The 24,777-nt window shown below is 38.7% G+C and overlaps 1 protein-coding gene across 1 annotated transcript in view; it reads right to left on the reverse strand.

Moving 5' to 3' along the window:
* Positions 1–24,777, reverse strand: part of SMYD3 (SET and MYND domain containing 3) — a 411,825-nt gene that overhangs the window by 357,982 nt on the left and 29,066 nt on the right. Inside the window, exon 2 of the mRNA XM_065632390.1 lies at positions 2,994–3,057. Coding sequence (XP_065488462.1) covers positions 2,994–3,057 — 64 coding nt within the window. The remainder of the gene's footprint in view (positions 1–2,993; positions 3,058–24,777) is intronic.

Raw genomic sequence — 24,777 nt, forward strand, 5'->3', positions numbered from 1 at the left:
AGGAAACTAAGCATCAGCAAGTGGGAAGGGGGCTACAACAGGGAAGCGTTGAAACGGGGCAAAAGTCAATGAGGTCCAACAGAAAACACATTCTAAAGCAAAAGGTCTACATATACTTGATCTTGAAATCAAAATTAAGTTGAAAAACATCAGTACAAAGGATCTCGTGGTAACTCCGAGTCCCACATTTGTAATATTTTTTTGAAGTAAATTAAAGTGCTAAAAGTGAAAGCAAACTGCATCGACTGGTCTGAAAAATAAAAAGGAAATTTTGAAATTGGGCACAACTCAATTGAAATTTTCAGTATTGATATTATGGAGATTTCTACAAGCTAGAAATTGTAATTCCCATATAGTTTTGTTCAGGCTTTGCCCACATAGCTCCTTAAAGGACAGCAATTCTCACAGTAAGTTCCAAAAAGGGAAACATCTTTCAAAAGACTATTTCTTCTCATACAGGTTAGCCCGAAGATAGTTCTCCTTAGCCACCTGAAAATTTAAATCAAATGAAGATTTTTTACAAAATATTTTCAGCTTTAAATATGTTTCATTTGTGTCCATCCTAACATAGAAATCCCCTCCTGCCTTTACTTTGAAGTTTCCTTCACAAATTCACCTTTATCTTAAACCTAGTTCAGCTACTCAGATTAATCTCTTTTTTTTTTAAAGTCAGATTTGTACATTAATTCTGGTTTCATTTAATGTAGTAACCAGGAAACTCCAAAAAACTGACAGTTTTTAACCCTAAGTTAAGTGTTTTGAGTTGTAATATTCATTTAACACACATCAAAACTAAGTGTAAGTTGTAAATCCAACTGCACGATTTGCATTTTGAAGTTATCTGTACTTATAAAATAGCACTGTTCTGCCAATATCACTTTTTAAAATGCGCAAACTGCAATTTCATTCAACACCCTGCTGTTTAGTTTGTTCGACAATTAGTTCAATTAGAAGCACACATATTAATGAATTGCACTAAACCTACAGAGGCTAAGCAGAGCACAAAGCCTTTGCCTTGGCCAAGGAGAGCTGTGCTGACAGCTGCTATAAAACCAGAGCTGCACAACAGCTTAGCTAGCTTATCAAAAGAAATATGAATTAGAGGACAGTTCTCAAAAGCAAACAGGTCTGGTTGGTCTCAGTTTTATCTGGATCATCTGCACTGAGTCATCGAGCCAAATAAATTCACTATATTGACTAGAAAAATAACATTTTTTTCAGTTATTCTCAATTGCTACTTAATTATCATAGGATACTATATAATATTAATTCAAGATTAATTTATTGATGTTAACAGTTCAAGATATTATGTAACAGTAAATACTCAGCATTTCAAGTGCAGATTACTTTTAGCAGCAGTAGCCTGTCTCACCGAAATAAACACCTACAAATGTGGATTGCTCCAGGCTAACCAGTGTGAATCCTTGAATCATGTTCACATACGTTGCTTTCCCCAAGAAGCCCCACTTCCACCCTTCACTGCTACTACACCTAAATTGCAACAGGGTCTTGCATTACACCTTGCAGATTTGCTTGTGCAGGTCAGTGCCAGCACAGTCTCATTCTACATTAGAGGTTTGCCAAAAGATGCTTTACCAATGACTCTCCTAGCAGATATTTGTTTTAAACTTACTTTACGAATACTGTGGTCTTTTATATTCTTCAGTCATATTTTCCTTTTGATCTCCCATAATAGATCTACCTGTGGCACTATTATTGATGCTACAGTAAGCACCTAATGTACGTTGCACACACTTGCCACACAATGAATCAAAATGACATATCTTCTTCCTTTCCCTCTCCATATGTTTTAAACCTCAAAAGGAGGGGGATCTGGCATGTTGAGCACACTGCACTTTATACTAAGGCAGAACTGTTTATAAAAGCACATGATATGTGAAAGATCATATGAATGTCAAGGACTTTAAAAGTTAAACGCATATACATTTAATAGAGTATCACTGTTAGTCTGTTTTGACCATTAGTTGGCTTTCTTAATTTTTCTCTGTTCAGGAAAAAAAAAAATCCCAATGCAAAGCTAAGAGGAATCATGTAAAAATTCAAGGGTTCTGTAAGGTGACCCTCATGGTTCAAATCTCAGGTGTCTGGTTCTCTGCTGTGTTAGACCTTACACAGTCATTTACCCTGGCATGCCCACTCAGCACCAAGCCTTGCCAACTTCTGCACACATGGTTAAGTGACAATACAATCCAAATATAAAAGCTAAGGTTTTAGGCTTGAACACCTTTAAGAACTGTTTCATAGGATCACAGGGTAATTTAGGTTGGAAGGGATCTACAGAGATCTCCAGTTGCAAAGCAGGGTCAGGTCTGGGGTCACACCCAGCTCAGAACTTAATTCAGTGGGGTCTTGAACCCCTCAAAGCATGCAGATGACACAAACACTCTGGTCAGCCTGTTCCACCTCTTGGCTGTCCTCAGGGTGAAACAGCTTTTTCTTACATTCCATGTGAACCTCTCTTCTTTCGACTTAAGCCTGTTGTCCCTTGTCCTCCTGCCATGCAGCACTGCAAAGAGCCTGGCTCCATCTTCTTGAAAACCTCCTCAGAGATGCAGTTTTGCCCAAGGCCTTCTCTTCCCTGCACACGCTTGCCCCTTTTTTCCTCTTAAAATACTGGAATATATACTTTGCCATAATAAAAAAATTACTCTTGTTTTACTGCAAAATTGACTTGGAGCCTTCTAGTCTACAGGCAGCAAAGCTGAACATCTATTCCTTACCCTCTAACCAAACACAGCCAAATACCACACATTTCATCTTAGCTTTGTCTGTTGCACTGATTATAATCTCATATTTGTAACTAAAAAGATACTCAAAACAAGGCAGAATGTTTACACATTCTGCCCATAGCTACAAATAATAAATTGCAGTGTGGAGGTATGACAATGAGCAAAATGTATGGAGTCCCTGTAAATAAAGTATTCAAATGCCAGTTTTCATCAACCCTTTATAGCTGTTATTTTTCATCTTACCTGACAAGATTTACCGCAGTATTTAGCAACCTTGCACTGAGAGCATCTGTGCAGATGTTCATTCCTGTTTAGAAAACAAAACAAACACACAGTTATAAATACAAATAGAGCTTTGTATTTATCCTTCCTACTTGACTAGCAATTTTCAAATATGCCAAGGCAAGAAAAATATCTGAAAAACAAGGAGTCTAAAATGCACTGTTACACAAGAAGAAATTATGCATGGTTACATTCAAAGCTATATTCACAGTCCTTTACTCATGTGACTTGGATGAACAGAAAATATATCAAATCTGCTTTTTTTTTTTTGCATACAGCTACAAACCCCAAGACGTTTGATTTTGTAGAAAACAACATAATCAGAGCCACGCAATACAGCTAGTTAATCCATTTATTACCTTTCTTGAGTCTTGTCTTCAGCAAGCATCTCTATCTGTCTTAAGCAAGACCTTGCTGGGAACCTGCCATTGTGACACCAAATTATAACTTTATAACAGTCTGAAGCTGACATGTCAGCAGAAATTTCTGTTCTAATACTTCTGACTGGTGAACAGTAAGACCAAAATAAAAATTCTTTGGGAGTGGAGAGGGAATAAAAATCCAGTGAAAGCTAGAGGGATAACTACCAGAGCTATACATCACGATCTAAAGGTTATAAAGCACCTCTTGACCCTAGTACCATTTTCTGATGCTGTCTTAGTTTATCGTTATATGAGTAAAGAAAATATCACTGAGGTTCTGTAAATTTTTAGACATTAAGGAAATATTAAATGTGAAAGTACACGCACATCAAATCTTACACCTCAAATAAATAAGTTCAAGTAAAGAGATTTACTTTATATAAGTAAAAACAAGATACAGATTTCAAGGCTTCCCTCCCCTCTTTTTTTTTTCCCATAGAAAATACTGGACACAATACATTATTCTGGTAACGCTGGCAAGTTTTCACTTTGATTTCTTAACATGCAAAGTTACTTACATGCTTTGTGGGCATTAATTAGGCTGGGAAAACAGTATATAATTTTTTTGGTTTTGTTAAAACTGAAAGCAGGAGAGTTACATTACAGACACAACAACTAACTGGACTGTATGGACGGTGTAATCCTTATTGCTTCCCCTCAGACTTCCCCCGGCCACCCCTCTGACCGTAGCCCCGCACAGCTCCTGACGGGCACTGCTGTCACCTCTGAGCTGCACACACGCGGCTGAACGCAGCTCAGGGACACCCCAGAAACCGTCACCTCCGTACCGCCTTCCCCATCCTTCCGCAGAGCAAGGAAGGAGGTGTCGGTCACACCACCCTCCTCCTCAAAGGGCAACTTTATTAATGCCATCTTTGCATTCCTGCAGTGCTTTACATTTAGCTGCCTTGAATCTTATTCTACAGATTAATTCAGCCTTACAATTTAATTGGGCGATAACTAAGCATCTAACACAGCCCATTTTGAACTGAAAGGGCAAGTTTAAACGATCAGACGAAGGACCTTTCTCTGCAAGATTCCCAGTGTCTGCACAGCAGTACTAGGTGTGCTCTTTTCACTCACTCCCAACTGATGCAACTCAAACAAGGTGTATTCTCTGTCTCTTCTGACACCAGAACTCCTCCACTGTCATCAGTAATATAGAGGCTGCACACCATATACTCACATTCTCAGCTCAACTGCTTTACGACATGACCTTTTGTTCTTCCTTTTCTTACATCACTCAGTTGTCTCCAAATTTCAATTTCTATGGGTGTCTTCGAAATGGTAGAATATTCTCCAAAGGTCCCATCCAAATAAGACTGCACCTATGTGCCCAAAAATGTCGATATAGAACTTCTGGGTGATGAATTTAGCACACTGATTTCAGTTGTGACACCAAAACTACCAGGAATAGGGGCAGACCACCAGAAACACCATGAAGCATCCTCTAGTGCAAACCAATCTCTCCTCTCCCTCAAGTCCCGCAAGTGGAAAACATATTTCACGGATATATCCAAGTATTGCTATATTTTAATTATCAAAAATAACAGCCTGTGCTTGTAAGAATTCAGGATGTTTAGATTGCTACATTGGTCAAAGATTAAAAGGAGCATTACATACAGCTCATTACAATTAAGTAACAATCCTTTCACTTCTGCTGCATCAAAATCACTATTTTGTTGAACAATATTTTGTAGGCATTCCTACTAATTACCAGCAGAAAAATAAATTATAAATATTTCAAATATAAGCACATGTTTTGCTAGTGTCTCCTTTACCTTCCTGCCTGCAAAGCCAGCCCTGGAGACTGAAAAAACTACCAACTGTTGGATTCCTGTAAACAGAATCTAAAATCTTGTACATGCACAATAGGATTTCGATTTTAAGGTGCAATGCCTGAGCGTGATGCAGAATTAGAAACAAGTGTGAAATCTTCATTTTGCCAGCTGGGGAGAGCTGCTTCATTTTCAAGGTTGAGCAATGACACAACTTTAACCAGCCTATGATAAAGGAGCACATATTTCTCATTCTAGATTAGAAGCTCACATCAGTAATTTCAGGAGGACATACTCTTCAGTGAAATAATTACTGAAAAAAAAACCCCACCCCACACCACAGAATTGTTGTTGTTTGGACTTCCTAATTGATTTGGATATCAGAAGCAATCCAGGTATAAATACATGCTTGTAAACTATGCATACAAATTCTTTCCCACCAAGTTTTGACACATCTTTTAATATTAAGCAGTACGTTGTATCACGGATTTGTTCTGAATTCTATTAATCAAAACACAGTAGTGAGTTAGGACTTCGACAACAAAGCATTTGCAACTTTAATCCCATACACCTTAAAGTACCAACAAGTCTCAGCAGCAAGTAAAACACAGATTCCCAAAGCAGAGTATTTATAACTTTCTGGAGTCAGAATTAAAATTAATGAATGCCCATAACTACTGAAGAAGTCTCTCCTACAGATTTCACATTCTTCCATCAGAAGGCTAAGTCTGACAACCTTAATATAATGCAAGCATACCTTGGCCTTGGTATTCCTCTTGGTACTTTCCTGAGATGCTAGGATTTACTGGAATCATTGGTGTTAAGTCACCAACACATATTCATTCTTTTTTTTGTGAACCAATTAGTGGACCTGTTGCCACAAAGCACCAAACTCCTTCAGCACCAAATGAAGTTTCAATACTTTACAGGATTATTTCCTTTGTATCCTTTGTCCTTAAGGGTTAAAGATGCTGCGGTAACAAAACACACACAAAATTTATTGAATTTATCTAAGGACCATCACTCAAAACTTGGATTTTTGCCAAACTGACACTACTAGTCAGATTACTTGAATAACGTGACTCCCTCATAATGAATGAGCTATCCATTCATCTTTTAGGGTTTCTTTGAATGACAAGCAGATGTAGAATGCCTGTTACGAAGCTGAATAGTAAAGCTACTGATGAAATCATGGCTTTTTCTTCCAATCCTCTCCTCGCTCTTTGAGTAAAAAAATTCCTTTAGATTTATAGCATCTATGAATCTTGTGACATGACGTTTTAAATGTAAAGCAGCATGATCTAAAACACTTAATCTGAAAATAAAGAATTTAAGAATAAGATTCATGTATTCATAGATAAATTATTCATGTGTTTTAAAAAGTGAGACAATTTGCCTAGGTTATTCCTTCTCAATATTTTATTAGTGTTACAGGCTTTATTGAAACAAATTTCAAGTCACTGTCAAATGCTCCCATGTATTTCTCATTACCTGTAAACATCACCTGGAGATAGTATGGGGTTACTCACAAGGTACCTACTGCATCTCGCCTTATATAACTGATTTCATGGATGAGAAAATGCACAGAATTTGATCTAATGCATTCAGTAACACCTTCATCTCTGAAAAAGTTTCTGCTGCAATAGAAACATGAAAGAAAGTTGTGGCAATTGAAAATAAATAATTTTCAAACACAGCTTCAATAAATTTTCCAAATGGTCACAACCCCTTATGAAACAACAAGCACAAGTGAGTATCTTGGCCTGTACTGGAAAAAGAAAGAAAAAATATCCACAAGAATAAAGTAAGCAGGGACTGTCAGTTGTGTTCTAGCATGGTTTTACAGTCAGGTGAAAAATCTTTATCCTGAGGAATTTGGATACTACTAAATCTTTTTATCACTATTGTCTAGAAACACCATTTACGGAATAAGCTCTTCCAGTGTTTACTAAGGAAAAAAAAAAGAATATATAGGTGGGTGGAGGAAGTCAAGGGATTCATATGGACAGGAGACAAAAGGAAATCTATGAGATAGGGAAAAAACTAGTAAGGTAGTTCAACTGGAAGTGGCACACACATCTTCAGCAAAATAAGTTTTTGCTTTTGGCTTTTTTAAAATTCCTTTTTGTTAAAGGTACAAGACGACGACAGCACTGTAAGGAGGGGCTGATGATGAGCAGTGAGGCAGACTGATCTGTGGGGAGCTGCCTCCAGGTATGAATGGCAGCACAGGAGACAGCATGAAAACACATGGCTAAAATCCTAAGAAGAATGTACCAAGTCCGAATCACAGAGTGAAGAGGCTGACAGAGGTTTGCCTGGGCTGTCTGGTCCAGAGACACATCTGCACTCTCACAGTGTACAAAACATGTCCTTTTAAAAACAAAACAAAATACTTCTGTTTGCCAGGAAAGGGCCTAATATGATTTAAAAAAAAAAAAAACACACAACAAAACTCAAATACAATTAGACTAGTTAATTTATAATTAAAATGCATCTACACTTCTCTGCTGATTGCAGGCACTTGACTTTCAGCCCTGCTCACAAGATAAGTGTCAGATATCACAGAACATTTGATTACCAAGCTGTGCTCAACACTCCTTTCCATGCAGTTTATTCACACTTCTGCTTCTGCCACAGCTTGCAGGACAAAAGGGCAATCTCACACAAATCCCCTACTGTGTTTTTGTTGTTGATATTGTTTTTCAGTTAATAAACCATCCCTATAATACATGTAACAGAAGAGCGGCTCTTTGAGACACGTTATGTTGAACTGATTTCCTGAACAAATCCTTAGACCTTTGCAATTCAGTAGAACAAATAAAGTGCATAAAGTCTACTTGGATTTTCTCAAGTGTGTGCATTTCAGACCTGTCAAAGTGCAAGCAATCAATACCTACAATAATCAAACACGTCATTCATCATTTTACTAATACGCTTCTGTCTTCTAATAATAAAAATAAAGATGCAAATAACAAACAGTCACTTAAAATTCAGTAGATATGAGAGCAAAGGGGTTATGTTAAACACAATTACAACATCCTTTCCTCACCTCTCTCCCAGCAGACGGATAACGCAGTGTAGCAGCACCGTTGGTCCCCAGCTGTCACCCCGCTGCTGACCCACATGGGCAGCAGGCACCGGGGGTCAGGGAGCACCTCCAGCACACCAAAACCCACAGCACGGCTCTGGGGACAAGGACAAAGGGTGCTGAGGGCCAGGCGGCAACAACCCCAGGGCATACGCCTCTGCAGCAGCCCAAATCCAAGCCCTGGGCAAGCAGCGAGCCATGCCCACGGCAGCGACTCCCAGGTTTTCTGCCTGTTAGGGAACAGACTGCCTCAGCTTACTGAATTTATTGGGTATACTGCTTCTTATAGAACTTGGTTAGAAACCGCTTATATAGAATACACTTAGCATAAGTAAGTTTGCTTAAGGTAACTTCTGCAAGCTGCGAACCTTTGAGCTTTCTGCTTCGTTAGGTAAAAAAGGCCTCAGTCTTCAAGCTATAGGATAAACGGAGCTTGTCTCTCCAGCTGCAGTTGCAAAATAGCAACTGAGGGTCGCAACTTTGATTGAAGGCTCACCTGACTGAAGTGAAGAGTTTCAACAAAGAACAGGGAGACCCTGAACTCTAATTTTGCAATGGATATGGAGTGACACACAGGGGGGTGGGGCTTGGATTGTGGGGGTAAAATAAACCAGGTTTTTTTTTTTCTGCTGAGGGTCCATCAGGAGGTGCTCAGCTCGAGCTGCTCTGTGCTGTACCTTGCAAACAAATTATTTTAGAATTTCTGGAATCCATGCCTAAGCCTCTGCTATGGGAAACCTATGGAAAAGGAACTTCCTTAACACTGCCCTAAGGTTATTGTGCACAGTGCTCTCAGCCTTTGACGTCTGTGTCCCTAACAGCCATGCAAAAAAATCTGTCTTCTGAGAGGTAGCAAGAATGACAAATATTAATATTTAGAGTTAAAAGATAGTAACTACAGCTAACCATCAATGATGAGAGTCACTTATTCAAGCAAGAACTAAGACCAGAATTCTGATAAGAAATGTTTCTTTTGCAAAACTTTGTTGTATTATTTGAAAAATATTGGATTTTTTTAAAATATCCAACACTCATAGTACGGTGTAATATTCTTAGCTGAAACTGAAATGTTATCTAGAACCACAAAACGATGATTCTCCTTTGGTTAGAAAAAAATTAAAAATACCACCCACGTTAATTCTCTGAAAATAGAGCCATTAGAAGTGCAGTATTTATTTTGATACAACCAAGGACAGAATTATACACCTCTCCATTAAGCTGGTCACTGACAAGAAGCTTCGGATACAGTGCTTTCCAATGAAATTAGTGAAGGAACTTACAAGAATGCCTAAAAATACGGCCCTCAAACGGGCAAGAAATTTTATCTTACCTTTGAATTCTACTACTTTATTCAATATTTACCTCTGACCCCAAGCTATGCAAGGAAATAAAAGAAAAGTCTCTCTACTGAGAACCAAGAAAATACCTCATAAGTAATTTCAGTAGTATAAGGACCTTTAACTGAAGATGCTGTTAGAAGAACTCAGCATCTCCCAAAACAGTACCTCTTTGTTCTGGAAGACAGACTAGCTTTAGAATAAAACATCTTTGACGTTTATGTGTGTGTATATATGCACACGCATATATTGTATATATACACACACACTATAGCAATATGCACAACGAATAAAATAAATGCCATCACAACAGAAATCAATCGTTGTGTGAAAATACTGTCATTATCCTCCCAGCGAAACTCACAGCTATCCCCACTGAGAGCACTGAAGCAGAAACACAGCAAAACTTGGTTCTGAGAGCACAAGGTAACTACTACAAATTGCCTCCTACACTTGCTTGCCCTGCAAAGCTACTCTGACACAATTTCCTCAAATCAAGGCCATCTCCGGCATTTGCCTGCAGGCCGCACGCCAGCATTCTTCCAGCAATTTCAGGCTTAATCAGATTAATTTCAGTCGCACAGTACATTCACTCCACCTTGGGTTTTTAATCAAAGAAGAAACCCAAATACTGAGGGAGACTAAGATTATATTTCACAATGTGAAAAGGTCATATCTATAACTTAGGAATATGTAAATAAAGCTACATGCAATATTTTAAAATGCTTATTTCTGGAACATGTGGTTACAATCCAATGAAGCCAAGCACAGCAAAACATCCTATCGTTCACTTTTCCCTATAAAAATGATAAATGCATTGTTCACTACTCTGCTGTATGTCCAAGTAATTTTTTCTTTGATCCTTAAGTCAACATTCCACAAAAAGGAAGTTGTTACTCTAAAATATCTTTACACTGTAAATATTTACATCCTGCTAGTATTACCTCCTGGATCATATCCATCTATGATTTTCAGTGAAATATTAAGCCTTCTGACCCTCTCAAAGAGGAATATCTTCATCAGCTCTTTACTTACTTAGCTACTTTCCCTTCTTGACCATATTTATACTTTTATGATACCCATTTTTTTTAGAGGTCCTGCAATGCTTATTTACTTGCTTTTCTGCTTCCAAATATGAAGTTACACCTGAGAGTAATTTCATTCCGTGTGGAACACATTTGGAAAGTGCTGAACAAAAACTAAAATATTTCAGGCAAACTTGGATAGACATAACAATAGAACTGGGCTCAAAATAAATTGCAGTGCATTTTGTATCTCATTTAGAATCAGGTAAGGATGTACATCAATTCAACCCCTCATTTTCACCTGTTTGGCCCTTATGTTCAGATCACACCCAAGTTAAGACACAAATGCAGGTAATCAGAACAGGATAGTCAGTTGTTCTTACTTGTCAGCTGAAGAATCCACAAAGCTAGAAAAGAGGAGTGAAATGCAGGAAAAATAAAATATTTCTATCAGCAGAGAGGGCTGACAACACAGAGAAACAGATTCACACATACACTGGCCCAGAGAAACAGTTTTTCCTTTGCTCAGGTGTAATCTAATACCGTGAGGTCTTGCAAGGTACCTGAAGCGTTCTTGTCATGAACTGGATGCTCCTAAAATCCCGCTGAAGACTTTTGCATTAGAAGAATGTGAAAATGTTCTTGACATCAGTAACACCACTTCTCACCTCCAGCCAGTCCTCCAGAGCAAGGTGGCTTTCTGCTGTATTTGTGCCTCTTGGGATACACTTTAAATGCATACAAGTTTCTCTTGGACAAAAGCATTTCTGTTACAGAGTCTAATCTTTGCCTCTTAGTAACGTAGATTATTCCTGACAGTACCACTGTTTACTCCCCTGAACTATTCCACACAATTGTGGGGCATTGGAGAAACCTGAAGAAAGATCACTTTTAGCAGATCTGCAAATACTTGCAATAAATCCACAAATAGCTGCCTAACCAGTTCTCTCTCAGTCTAGTTGGTTGGACGGTCTTTTAAGTCACCATTAATACACCTTCGAACTCTTTTTTCCTTCAGACCTTCTATATTTCATCAGTCTTTTCCTGTCATTTCATCATCTCCAGCTTTGCAGACATTTTGGGGGTTTTTGCCACTGTTTGTATTTTTTTTCCCTAATGTTTTCCATGCTTTAAGAACTTCACTGTTTCAGAATCTTTTTCCCCTTTTCTAGATTACAAGGACTTAGTTTCTTGCTCAGGGAAGTCTCACTTTGCTTCCCATCAGCCACAAAAAGGTTTTTATCTCCCAATAATTTCTGTCTAAAAACAAAACATTACTTGGAAATACCTGAAAATAGTGGACTTTTCTTTATAAAGCACAGTGCCAAATACCCTTAGTGAATGATGATTTTTTCATGTTACACTCCTAACAGCAATTTTCATTTCACATCACGGTGATCACATTCAAGCACCTTGACCTGAGAACATTTTACAAAGTTTCTTCCTATCAAGTCTTATGCCACATTTCTCACTTCTCTCTCCAACAGATTCTGGATGTCAATACAGAAAGGATGTCTTCCCTTCTGTCTCTCTCGTTTACATGTCCTTTACATGTTCTGGAGATCTTCATCAATAAGAATTAAGGTGTTTCATATTATCAGTGGAACAGTAATGCTACAGAGAAATTATTCAGAAAATGCAGAATATATTTCTATTTATTTTCATTGACTTCTATAAGGCACTTTAAGCCAAATTGTTATCTTCATTACAGCTGCTTTGCACCATCAGTGATGGAAAGGAAGATCTTCAAGCAGGACTAAGCATCTACTAGCTAAAAGTTGAAGTTAAACCTTAAAACTGCCCTAAAGTCTCTTTATAACGACAGATTGAAAGAAATCCTACTATTAGCAATGTCACTAAACTTTTCACATGTCAAACTGTAAAGTCCTAGAGCTTAAAGATTCATTGGAGCCTCCATCATGTTCTCAAACATCTTTGTGAGGTTCTTCTGCTCTTCAGTCAACCTGTTTGTACTGAAACTCCTGCAAACCTCCCCAAATTCAGCCTCAACCACTGCAGACAAAGCACCCACAGGAAAGCACAAGCAGCACACGGTGCTGCCCATGGAATCAGTAAGCACCTGGGCATCCAACAGAGCAAAGGTCCAGGCTGCGGCATGGCCAGCAGAACACCACCCAGACGGCAGAAAGCAGATGAGGGCCCTGGAACTAATAAGCACTCCCGTAGCCACATCTGCAGTGAAGACACAAGTGGCTTTGAAGGCCTCTGCTAAGTATTCCACAGCAACGAGCACAGAAATACCAAGGCTGAACTGTGTGGTGTATTTGTTCACCTCTTGCTTGCTTCTGCCCCTATTTCATTTAGTGTCAATGCCCCTGCAGAAGCAAGATGAGATCTCGAACCCTTTTCTTGCTCAATACGCTAAATCTAAAAGAGTCACAGGCATTGTGGAGCTGGCCAAGATGCTGCAACTACTGATCTCAGAAAGCCTCTGCAGGACAGGAGTCTTCCCACTCCAAAATAAACAGCCAAGGAAAGCCATAAATCAGTTCCACCTCACCTAATACTTACTCTCTGTACTCTAGTGACATCTGATGGCCAAAAGAGTAATGGAAGTTTCTTAAATTTCAAAAGATTAGTCATTCAAGTTTCCCTTTGCCATTTAGTAGAGAAGCAAAAAAAGCCAAAAGAAATGCATCTAACTCTATAGCGACACCTATAGATTCTCAGAAAAAAGGTAATTATAATTTATTAGCTGAGTGCATCACTAGCTTCAGAACAAGCTTTCCTGATGAAGAATGAACACTTGACCAAGAAGGCATCTAACTCTAGGAGTAACCCTGAAGATTTCAGTAGCATTAAGTGACATGCATGAAGATAAGCACATGCTTAGGCATGCCTGCAATGGCAGTGCTCTCTCACAAACTAGTTCTGCTACTAGTACTGCTGCGTTTCTAACTTTAATCAATACTTTCATAAAATATACTTATTCCAACTAAAGAAGCATCTGAATAATTCAGCATCTCCCAGAAACTACTCTTTATTTTATAGAGGGAGCATGGATAATACTTGCAAAAAGTTTTTTGAATAAATTCTGTTGGAAAAGTAAAAATGGAGATAAAACATGAGTAGCTTTCAGAATTCAAATAATTCTTGAACTAATTTTGTTCAGTCTTAAATTTTTAATAGAAGATCTCATGTATTTTTAAATGAAGCATTCTCTCTTTCTAGCTCAGTTTATCATGCAATATAGTAACAATGTTGCATTAACATGAGAAATAACCAAGTGCTTTTTAAAAAGCCAAAGCTGTTGTTTTCACTAATAGAATCAATTTCTTAATTACGTCATGGGAATTTCAACATACAACATGCTTCCTCACACTTAGCTATTGGTTCTTTTTTTTTTTCTTACAATATTCCATAGCAAATGTTGAAAGAAGGAGCTGACAAGCCATAATATCTGTCATGAGAGACTGTCATCTACCTTCATGCTGACTTGTCCCAATCACAATGCATCGGTGTACACATTTCCATTTCAAAAATTGCCACTGGCATTGAAGCTTCAAAGAGGCACAGACACTGCAAGGAGATTTGAACTAACATGCAGAATCACAAATTGGTATGGATTGGCCATGGATTTTGCACAATTATCCAGTTAAAATCATTTTTTATGTTCCAGAAAATACTACATTGACATCACTATAGGTCTTCAGTTAAATCTCGTTTTCTCCATGGCCAAGAAACGTGGGCCTTTAATCATCCTAGTGTAGCTTCAGAGGTGGGTCATGAGTGAAATCAGATTATTTGTTTCAGTTCAACAACCATGGAATGAGACTTTGCAGAGCACAGTACAAGAAAATGAGAAATACATTATTCCTTATTTGCAAAGGACAAAAGCGAAGGTTTATTGTGATGGGCAAACACAGAGAGAGCTAGAGTTTTTGTTAATGTTTATCATTGCTGATACAGCTTATAGATATCAGTAGAAGTTAAATAATCAACAGCAATGCTCTGCTTTGCAGAATAAAAGACATGCCAGTAGTACATGTTTGAAAAACATGAGCTTCTGGTAGTTTCTGAAGTCAACCATGCCCCAAATCAATGAACTGAAAAAGCATGTGGGAAGGAATGATCCATCACAATCACACTGTTTTGTAAAAGCTTCAGTTCATTAAGATTACAAAATAAACACTTTATTTTTTTTGAGTGCGTGCATATACATCGATATATTTTTATCCATATATACAGCCTCCCTTGGCTTTCTTATTCCTGTTCTGAATTTTTCATCTCATGTTTGTTACTTTCTCCTACAGCTCATGAAAACTTTACACTCTAATTCATCACTTTTTCCAAATATTCACCACCACCCCTGCAGCAACACAATGAAATGCAGGAGAGGTCCCTCAGCAGCTCGGGCACCTGCCCCCTTTGGCAGCTCTGCTGGCACACACCAGTGGATCATGCATATTAAAAAGCCTGGTATGGTATGAAAATTATCTACCTAAATCCTACATTTAGCTTATTTTACTGCTTGGATGCTGGTTTCCAGTCAAACTTTACATCCAAATCGGAGACTTCGTCATTATGTAGTAAATGGAGGGAGGGACAGGTGGTGTTCTACTGTGCACACTTAAAAACATTACAGCACGCCAACGACTTTAAGTAGCTCATGTGAAGTCCCCACTGTTGTTACATGACTGCAATAGGTACTTAAGTTAAAGCTGATTGAAGTATTTCTTATGAAAGCCTCAAAATGCGCTGGTCATCAACAAGAGGTACAGAGCAAGTGTTCCTCTGCAGGCCAAGGCCTGACCTCTGTCATTCCGGTTGCTTGTGCTGTATGGGAAATACTCACTGAAGTAGGTATTTTAAAGGTCTGAACAGAAAAAAAACCAAAGTTGAATTGTCCATATAAACAGTAGGAGATGCAGGTTTAGTTTTGGGTTTGGGGATTTTTGTTTTATTTTGTTTCAAGCAAGAGGCTCATTCCTCTGTTCACTTAAATCGGGGTTATTCTCAGCTTGTACGTGGATTGAGGCCTCTGATTAATCTCACACAAAGCATCAAGACAACTGAAAGAACCCAAATCACATCTCTAATTTAAGCTGAATGTAAGAATATAACACAGAAAGACTCCACATCTCCTTTTGCTGGATTCTTCAAAACCTGAATACACTGTCTGAAAAAAAGAGACCTGCTACTTCTCAGTGAACACAGCTAAGGTAGCACAGCTCTGTCATCTACAAAAACCAGTTCTACCACTAAAGTATTTGCCTGAAGAAAACAAACTCTCTTGCATTTGGAAGTTCTGCCTGTGGAAATAACCTCTGCTGACACAAAACAAAAAGGATAAACATCCCAACAGAGGAAGGCCAAAAACAATGATCAAAAGGTGAAGAAGAACCTACTACAATGCAGCTACCTATTACCATGGCAAAATTCAGCTTTGGAGGAGATTTCCTGACAGCCGGTGGCTCCAGACCACAAAATTCCCGTCAGTCAAGGAACAACTCAGATTTCAAACCCAAAGTCTAACCTCTAGACAATCCATATTGTTTGAGGTTATTTATTTAAAAGTAAATGTATTTCAGTATTTAAGAAATTACATGTAGTGCATTTTCTACTGGTATGATGGCGTCCACACTGAACAGGTTATGTTTAAAGAACATATGTTTGTTAAGGGCTGTCAAATATTTCAATTAAGCTGTCTCTTACTTAGAAATCATTCTTGTTTTCTTCTTAAAAGCAGATTGAGTTTACAATCTGCTGCTATATGGGTATTTTAGTTGTTCCAAAACAACCTCACTTGGAGGGCTGAGTAGTGGCATCCCCTCTGCTGTGCATTAGTGTTACCGAAGTTACGCCAGTTACATGACAACTAACCAAAATTTGGTTGACTTCACACTAGTAACTCCAGTATTTTGTTAAAATTCTTCACAACAGATAGAAGCTTTCACAAAACCTGAAAAGCTTGCATTTATGCTATATTTTGTGCTGTGATCCTGCCAGATGTTTCTAAAATAAGCCACTTTAAATTGGGAGAATATACAGAAAACAGTGACACGGGACAATTTGCTGATTCAGGACCCTGTGTTTGCACATTATATAAAGCTACTGTTTAATCCATTTTGATAAAAAATTCCCAGCATGATCCCAAGTAGTTGTGTTGCTGAAGATGAGGCCTTCTGTGGGAAACAGAAAACCCAGGCTATGGCCACTGCATTCATTTAAAAATAAGGTATATACGAGTTCAGCTTTTTGCTTGGGTTTGGACAAAAAAAAACACACCACACACACACACAAAAGAAAACAAAACACAACAACAAAACAAACCACACAGAAAAAAAAACGCAGAACAAAACAAAAAAACCCACACACACGAGAGAGTGAGGACTGATGGATCAATTGCACACACAATCTTTTAAAACTTTTCTGCACTCCTCATCCAAAACTATCGGTAAGCTGAACAGCAGCGGTCTCTCCCCCCATAAGAGACAGCAGAAATTCTTTAACCTACCTGACTGGGAAACTGCAAAGTTTGTATTTGCGTAGAGTTTTTAAAAACCTTGGGAGGAAATCTGGATTAGTGCATGTTTGGCATTAATCATTCTCGTAAAACTTATGAAATTTGAAAATGTCTGTGCATGTTTTAAGCTAAAACACAGACTCAGCTTCCAAGACTAATTTGTGTTGGCAATGTTCAAGACAGAATTACAAACAGATGTTCTAAATCTGTCTGAAAAACTAAGGGATTTAAGGATAAAAGTCTTCTGAACAATTAATGATATTGCCAAAAGAAATAAATACGCAGTCATCTGCTAAAACTAAATATATATAAACACATAACCCCAAACCAAAGTGTATAACCTATGAAAATACCGACCAGATTAACATGAGCTAGGAAGTGCCAAGAGTTGTTTTAGGACACTAAAACTACAACTCTTTTAGAGTGAAAATATGATATACTTACTAATACCACCACATATTAAAAAAATACATGTACGAAAAAAATAACCTCTGAAACTTGGACTCTGTCAAATAATTAAGAATGCATGACTCAAAATTAGAGCCTTAGCAAAGGATAGAAACAGGAGATTACCAATTTAATAATACTTTTACATGGCCTTAGGATGTGCTTTTATTTTTACAGGGATACAGATTTGGAAATCAGGTTTTTAAAAAAAAAAAAAAGGAGGAAGTGCAAATATTTCAGAACAGTGGCAAGAAAAGTTATCTTAAAATGTAGTACATCTTTACATTTAATTTGTGAAGTATTAAAATAACATATTAAGTGTACCCTAAACTAACTGCAAACAGACAAATTGGCAGGATATAGCATCATACCATTTTATGATGCTTATAACGTTTAACTGGAATTCTTGTAAAGACAAACAAAAAAGCATTTTTGTAGTGGATTTGTGTGTTTTTAAAGAGGAGTTATTCATTCTTGGATCCCTTCTACTCTTACAATTTGCTCATTCTACGTAATTACTAAGAAATACCGCAACTCACAAAGCTATGACTTGAAGAAACCAATTAAGTTCCCAAATTAAGTTCTCAAATACTTATTGGATTCATAGTTAGAATTGTTCAAGCACATTTCCTAAGATGACAAAAATTCTGTTTATGAAAGCATACCTAGGGTGTATACATCAAACACATTTACATGTTAGTATTTTCTAGTGGAAAACATGGTTGTTAGATGAGTGGACAGCTGCAGGTAAAAATACTGGGTGAAGGCAATTATGTAGATGAACAGAGGAAACCCACAGACTTCTGGGAACAAGAACTGGTGATTTCTGCAGTGCTGAATTTGGAATCCAGAAGACAAAACATACACAGTAGCGTACCACCACCTTGCTCCATGATGGACTTCTCTTGTACCACTGAAGGCTTAGACAAAGTATTCACCAACTACACTAGTGTAGGATGGAGACAGTAGAAAAACAAGGTACACAATTGAGCCAGTTTCTTTCAGCAAGGGCTATTGTGCTCTGACCAGTGAAAAAGTAAATTAGCATTGACAAAAAATCATCATCTCTAGGTTTCAGGTCAGACTACAACAGATGAACTGTGCACTAATGCACTGCAAAAAAACACTGATGACATTAGTTGGGGCAGATGCGGGGCTTTTATGAGCTGCAGCCCCTTGTGCTGAAACCAGCAGTGAATCCAGCAAGTCTAAAGCTTCAGGCAGCTGCGGTACTGTCTCTGCAGTGGGTCATTCTGCAGGACAGACACACTCAGTTCTACATTTGTAACAAAAACAATCCAAAAACCTTAATTTGGGAAACGAGTCTTCTACAGAAACTCCAGCACTAATGGAAAGCTGGTTTTGTGATCACTATTCATAAATAAACCATCTATGCAACAATAGCCAGGAAGTAGTCTGTTCTCCAAATTTACGACTCACTGACCTGTTTGTCAACAACCACTAACATCACAAGCATGTCTTTGATTGAGGGACTGGGAAAACAAAGGAAAAAAGAAAAAGCAGGTATATCTTAAACCAGCCTAAGAAGGGAAGCTTTCTGAATATTTTCAGTTCAAATTAATAGACAAGTTTTGTGGGCACCATTCTCAGGACTGCTTGTAACTCCAAGGAGAAAGCAACATGCAGCTGTGGGAAGATGCTTATGTGCAACTCAGCACAGGCGATCTCAGAACCACAAAACCAGTTAGTTTGTGCAAAACCTCCGGAAGTGACCTTGTCCCACTTCCAGCCCAAAGCAGGGCTGACTGCAGAGGCTGATCAGGTGTAACACAATTAGATGTTCTGCTTAAATGTAAGTGCCACTGAAAATCCCACAATCATCAACTTTGCTCGTCTTGCTATACATTTATATATCCATACCTGTGTAGTGAGTCCAAACCATTTATTTGTACTGGTGAGCAACTACCAACATGGGCTGGGTCACCAATTCCTTTTGGTAACATCCAGGAGCCACTAACTCTCAAAACTGCCATCTCTGGGACACAGCAGCAAGTACAGAGAATCAAGGGTGAGTGCAGAGGAACAGAGCAGACCACACTTGTGGGCACTGCTGGAAGAGGTCATTATTTAGCATCACTAAGCAATAAGCATAGGTTGTATGAGGAGAAACTTGTTTACTTTGAGGGTGACAGAGCAGTGGAACAGGCTGTGCAGAGAAGTTGTGGAATCTTCTCTGGAGACATTCAAAACCCGCCTGGACACATTCGTGTGCAATCTGCTCTGTGTGAACCTGCTTTAGCAGGTGGGTTGGACTAGATGATCTCCAGAGGTCCCTTCCAAGCCCAGCCATTCTGTGTGATTCTGCAGTTCTATACATCACTTGAAAATCCAGTTTTTTCAGACTGTCTGTGGACTCAATAAATGAACACTGTATCAAGTACACACCACACATTTTCACAGTTTCTCTGTACATAAAAGAACAATCTTTTGCTAAAAAAAAAGCAGAATTAAAAAAAGCTCTTTATAAATACACACATTCAAGCATTATGTTTTCAAAGAGGAACAAATAGAAAAAGTGGTAACTTACATCGCATATAGCCCTCATTATAAAAAAAAAAACTCAACATATTTACTAAAAAAAAATTCAGTATCTATATATAGCAGAGTATGTAATTTTTTTTTTTTTTTTTTTACATAGCCAGGAAGCTTAATGCATTAAAACATAAACCCAAAATGCTTGCAATAACCCACTAAGTATAAAACTTAATAAATATTAACAACAGATCCATTACCTAGCATTCAATAACTACACAAATACTGTTAAAAATCAAGTAGTTCTTCATCTGCTGAAAAGATTTAGCAAGTCCACCTGAAAGAGGATGAGACATCCATATACGATAACCTTGCGAGTTCCTGTCAGAGATTCCTCCATCCATCATACCAAAAGGAAAGGAAAGGTTATACAGGTTAATAGATACAGAATATCCATGACTGACTTCTGTATTTCACTACACACACAATACCTTTCAATGATCACTGAGCTGTTGGAAAGTTTATATGAATCAATGCTTTTTTAATGTTCAATATATAAAACTATGAAGACAAAAATTATAATTATACAAATCCTCACTACAGTACACAATGCTAAGACAGTATTTGTCTACAATAACAAGCAGAGTGCAAGCATATCCATAACTATAGAGGCCCAAACATCAGTGGTGGCTCAAAAGATGAAACCTCAAAATCTACATTCTCACAGTGGAAGTTTTATTTTTTCAATATGATATTTGCAATTATGCAAGACAGCTTCATGCCCAAATCCTCCTCCTCCTCTCATTTTGTGGGGAAGGGATATTCATTATTTTCTACCATGCAGCTGGTAACTTGCAGGTTCAATTCTTCTAGAGGTCATGGTTTCCAAACACTGAGCAAATGAACCTTTAAACAAACAGGTATAAATGCATTTCACTCATTTCACTGTTTTGGGTTCTGTGCAACTGGTTATTTTCCACAAACCTGGAAGAGCTATTGAATCAGTATAATGAATTCTTGAAAATTTTAAAAGTACTGTGGCATTGGTGTCAAGTCTGAACTCAGATTAACAGTTTAACTTCTATTTGCTTGGACAGCAATGAAAAGAGAACGAAAAAAGAAACAAGGTAAAAATACCAAGCAAAGAACGAGGCAAAGCAGACAGAAAAACGGTGCGACCTTTGCAAATCCAAGCTGAAGCAAGCCCAGGGGCAGTGATTTAGGGGGAGAGCCCCAGCAGTCAGTCTCCCACCCTGGTAGCAGACCAGCGCTCACAGAGAAAGGAGACCTGGTCAGCCCCAGAGCAGCGGCACCGGCAGCCCCTGCCCTCCCACCGCTGCTTGGTGTGCAAGTACCAGAAGAAACGCACATGGCAGCGCACGTGGACGCACCCACCCTGCCTGCCGAGGCCATGCTGCACTTCCCATCTCCACAGGGGCCATTTGATGACCCCCAAATTTCTCTTGTGACCACTGCTGCTGCAAAATCCTTTTATGTTTGTGTGAGGCTTCAATGAGCTCAAACACCAAGAGCATCACCAGGCCCCGCCAGGGGCACCGGCACCACGCAGGAGGCAGCGAGACTGAATTTCGGGCTACACAGGGAATCACTTTAGAGGAAGACAAACGTAGCTGACCTGTGAAGATCTGCAACTTAATGGAAGACAAACTCTAGAATAAAAACTCACCAGTCACAGCAGTAAAGCAGACTCACAAATGGTCTTTGTAGGCATTTTATATCATCTCATTTGTATGTTATGCCTTGATGTATTTTAATAAAATTTGGCAAGAAAATCTTCCAGCAAAATAACACTTGAGCTGTGTTTGCATGTCCAGCAGGAGCCACACAAAGACTGATGCTCTCGCTAATGTATATAAATGACTGCCTGAAGGTTGCACAGATGCTCGACTGTGCATCTGCTCTGATGATGTGGTCATTTTGAAAAGCCCTTTCCCAATCTGTTACAGAATACCTGTTTCTAGTTTCCTGACTTGGGGAATAGGCTTCACCATCAAATGGTTTGCTGATAATTGCCTCATGTTCAATCTGCTATGAATAAAATGCATGATACTCCTGCCTCTACTTTGAGGAACAGTTGTGCATAAAGCAGTTGGAGAACTGACAGTAGCATTTAGGTAGGTGATAAACATGGCAATTTAATACACTTTAGAGCTTGCACTTCAGTTCTTCTGCATAAGTCATGTGGTTTTTAACAGCTGATAAATTTTTCCCTCCAACATGGCTCCAACCTACTGTCTGTGAGCACTAATTATGGAGTAATCAATGTTAGCCCACACTCCTTGCTAAATGGTTTACAAAGAATGAATAATAAAAGCCTACTGCAAATGGAAACAGATTACCTCATTATCACAGATTCTGGGTCTGCATTCAACCATTTACTATCAAAGATAGCAAGAATTAATCCACAGTAAAATTTATTTGCTCTCTTGAGCCAGATAGAAGAGAGAACTGGGCATTTACTGCTTACACATACAGGGTTGAATGCAAGAGTTGTCAAAGATAACCTTGATCTAGCAGGTGTCTAATAATCATAAACAATAAAAAGACAATTTAAAACTTAAGATCACAGGGACAAAGAATTGTTGCACATCACTATTTCAACATTATTCCATTTTTGTACAATGATATACCATAACCCAGGAGCCAAAAATGCCCCCATAACACACAAAGCTGCAACAATACAGAAAAACATTACAGCAAACCATACTACCAACCATGACCAGGCAAGTATTCAATACTTAGTTTTTTAAAGCATCTTTTTGCTTAGTGTCAAAATCATAACTGTTAAAAAAATACCAGCTATTAAAAAAAATACCAGATGCTGGAAGCAGCAGAGAAAAACTTGATACAGTTTTACTGGAAAAAAAAAGGAAAAATATAATTTAAAAATCTATGTTAAAGTACAGTACTTCTGGAAGACTCTAGAGGTATTCTGTGGTGTATTCTGAAGATGTGAAATAGGACTAAATTCTGCCACCATAAATACTATGACTGCACTCATCATTGAACCATCTTTCCTAGTTTGCTCCTCTGCTTTTATTAGATCTTCATTATAACTCTCCCAGCCTCATACACTCAGGAGTTTCTGAAAATAAAAATCCATCCACAATGAACCTTTTTCAGAATATTTTCTAGTTTAATTTATGATGAATAGGGGGAAAAAAGGTTGTTGACACTTTAATAGTTATTGCTTCACTCCTCTTGGAAAGGTCAAAATTTTCATGAGTATAATCATGCAGTGAGGAAATGGATAAAGTGACATTACAGTTTCTTCTGGTCATTTTGGAACTGCACCTGCTGTACTCCCTCGAAGTTGTAACATTGGCTGCAAGTGCTGAATGCAGAATCCACACTACAGCAGCTGGGCAACTTACAACACAAGCAGGGCTGCTGAAAGTCAAAAGAAATGTCTTATCCCCTGTGCTGAACACCACAGGGAAGAGGAAATATCTGCACATGCTTTAAGAGGATCTGCCTGAGTAACAGGAGGAGCATCGCTGCAACAGCCAGCGCTGCAGCCCAGGCTGACGTGTTGTGTCAGCAGCTTGGCCACCACAGGGACATAGACTGGCCGGGGAGCCCCAGCAGCAGCAGTAGTCGCGGGGGCACTGGCTTTGCTCAGCGGGGCAGCAGCTCGGAGAGGCGGCACTCCATGGGTTTGGTCCCTTCCATTTTCCCGTGTCTCCTGTCACCATGCTTGAAAGGCAACAACTCTTGGGGGTTACTGATAGCAATAACCCCTTTTCCTGTGCCATCAGGTCTGGAAGCCTCAACCTTACCTGTCTTTGAGCTTCAAGAGACACAAACCTTAACCCAAAGCCAGGAACAGATTTTTAAGCCTCTTTAAGCTAGACAAACTTGTTTCAAAGAAAAACAAAGATTATTTCATGGATTTCACACACTGTTAAATTAAATGATGAGGTGTAGTGTTTTCAGATGCTCTGCCCCTCTTAAGGCTGGGAAGGGAAAAAAAAAAAAAGGAAAAAATCTCTTCAAACAACCCTGGTAGATACAAACGTGACTTTTATCAAAAAGCGTTAAGGCAGGCTCAGAGACATCCCACAGCCCACGGCAAGGAGAGCGATGTGAAGGGGCACCAGCCTGCACAGAGGTCACAGCTCAGAGCTGAGGGCATCTCCGTAATGAAGGGGATGGGCAGCAAAATACCACCAGCCCTGCTCTGTTCACTCATCGAACAAGTAGAAACCAGTCTCAGACAGAAGCACTGAAGTCCACCAGTGCTGTTTCGAGAGGGTGGCTGGCTTTTTATTGTACCCACAGTTCTGACAACTTCCCTGTCTGTCTGTCCAGGCACGCTGCAGTGTTTGCAGGCAAGGTCCTCCCTCAGGGGCAGGATTCAGGAGTGCTGCTCCCAGGTGAGAGAGGGATGCTTCAGCTGCATTAACTATGAAACAAGTTGTCCCAACAGCCTATTTCTATTCTGCAGAGATTTGGTTTCGCTTTGATAAACTTCAGTTTCTTTTTTCGTGTACAGCTTCCTTCAAATGTATGTGTAGATTTGGATTTCACAGAAGATGATGACGAGCCAAACAACTGCAGGTGATAAAACTCAAACTTCTGTCAGAAAAAAAAAATGTCAATAGCATTAATATCTTGTAGAGGATAGAAAATATTTGCAACTAA

Source organism: Caloenas nicobarica, chromosome 3 (assembly GCF_036013445.1).
Source record: "Caloenas nicobarica isolate bCalNic1 chromosome 3, bCalNic1.hap1, whole genome shotgun sequence".
In the NCBI taxonomy this organism is placed as follows: Eukaryota; Metazoa; Chordata; class Aves; order Columbiformes; family Columbidae; genus Caloenas; species Caloenas nicobarica.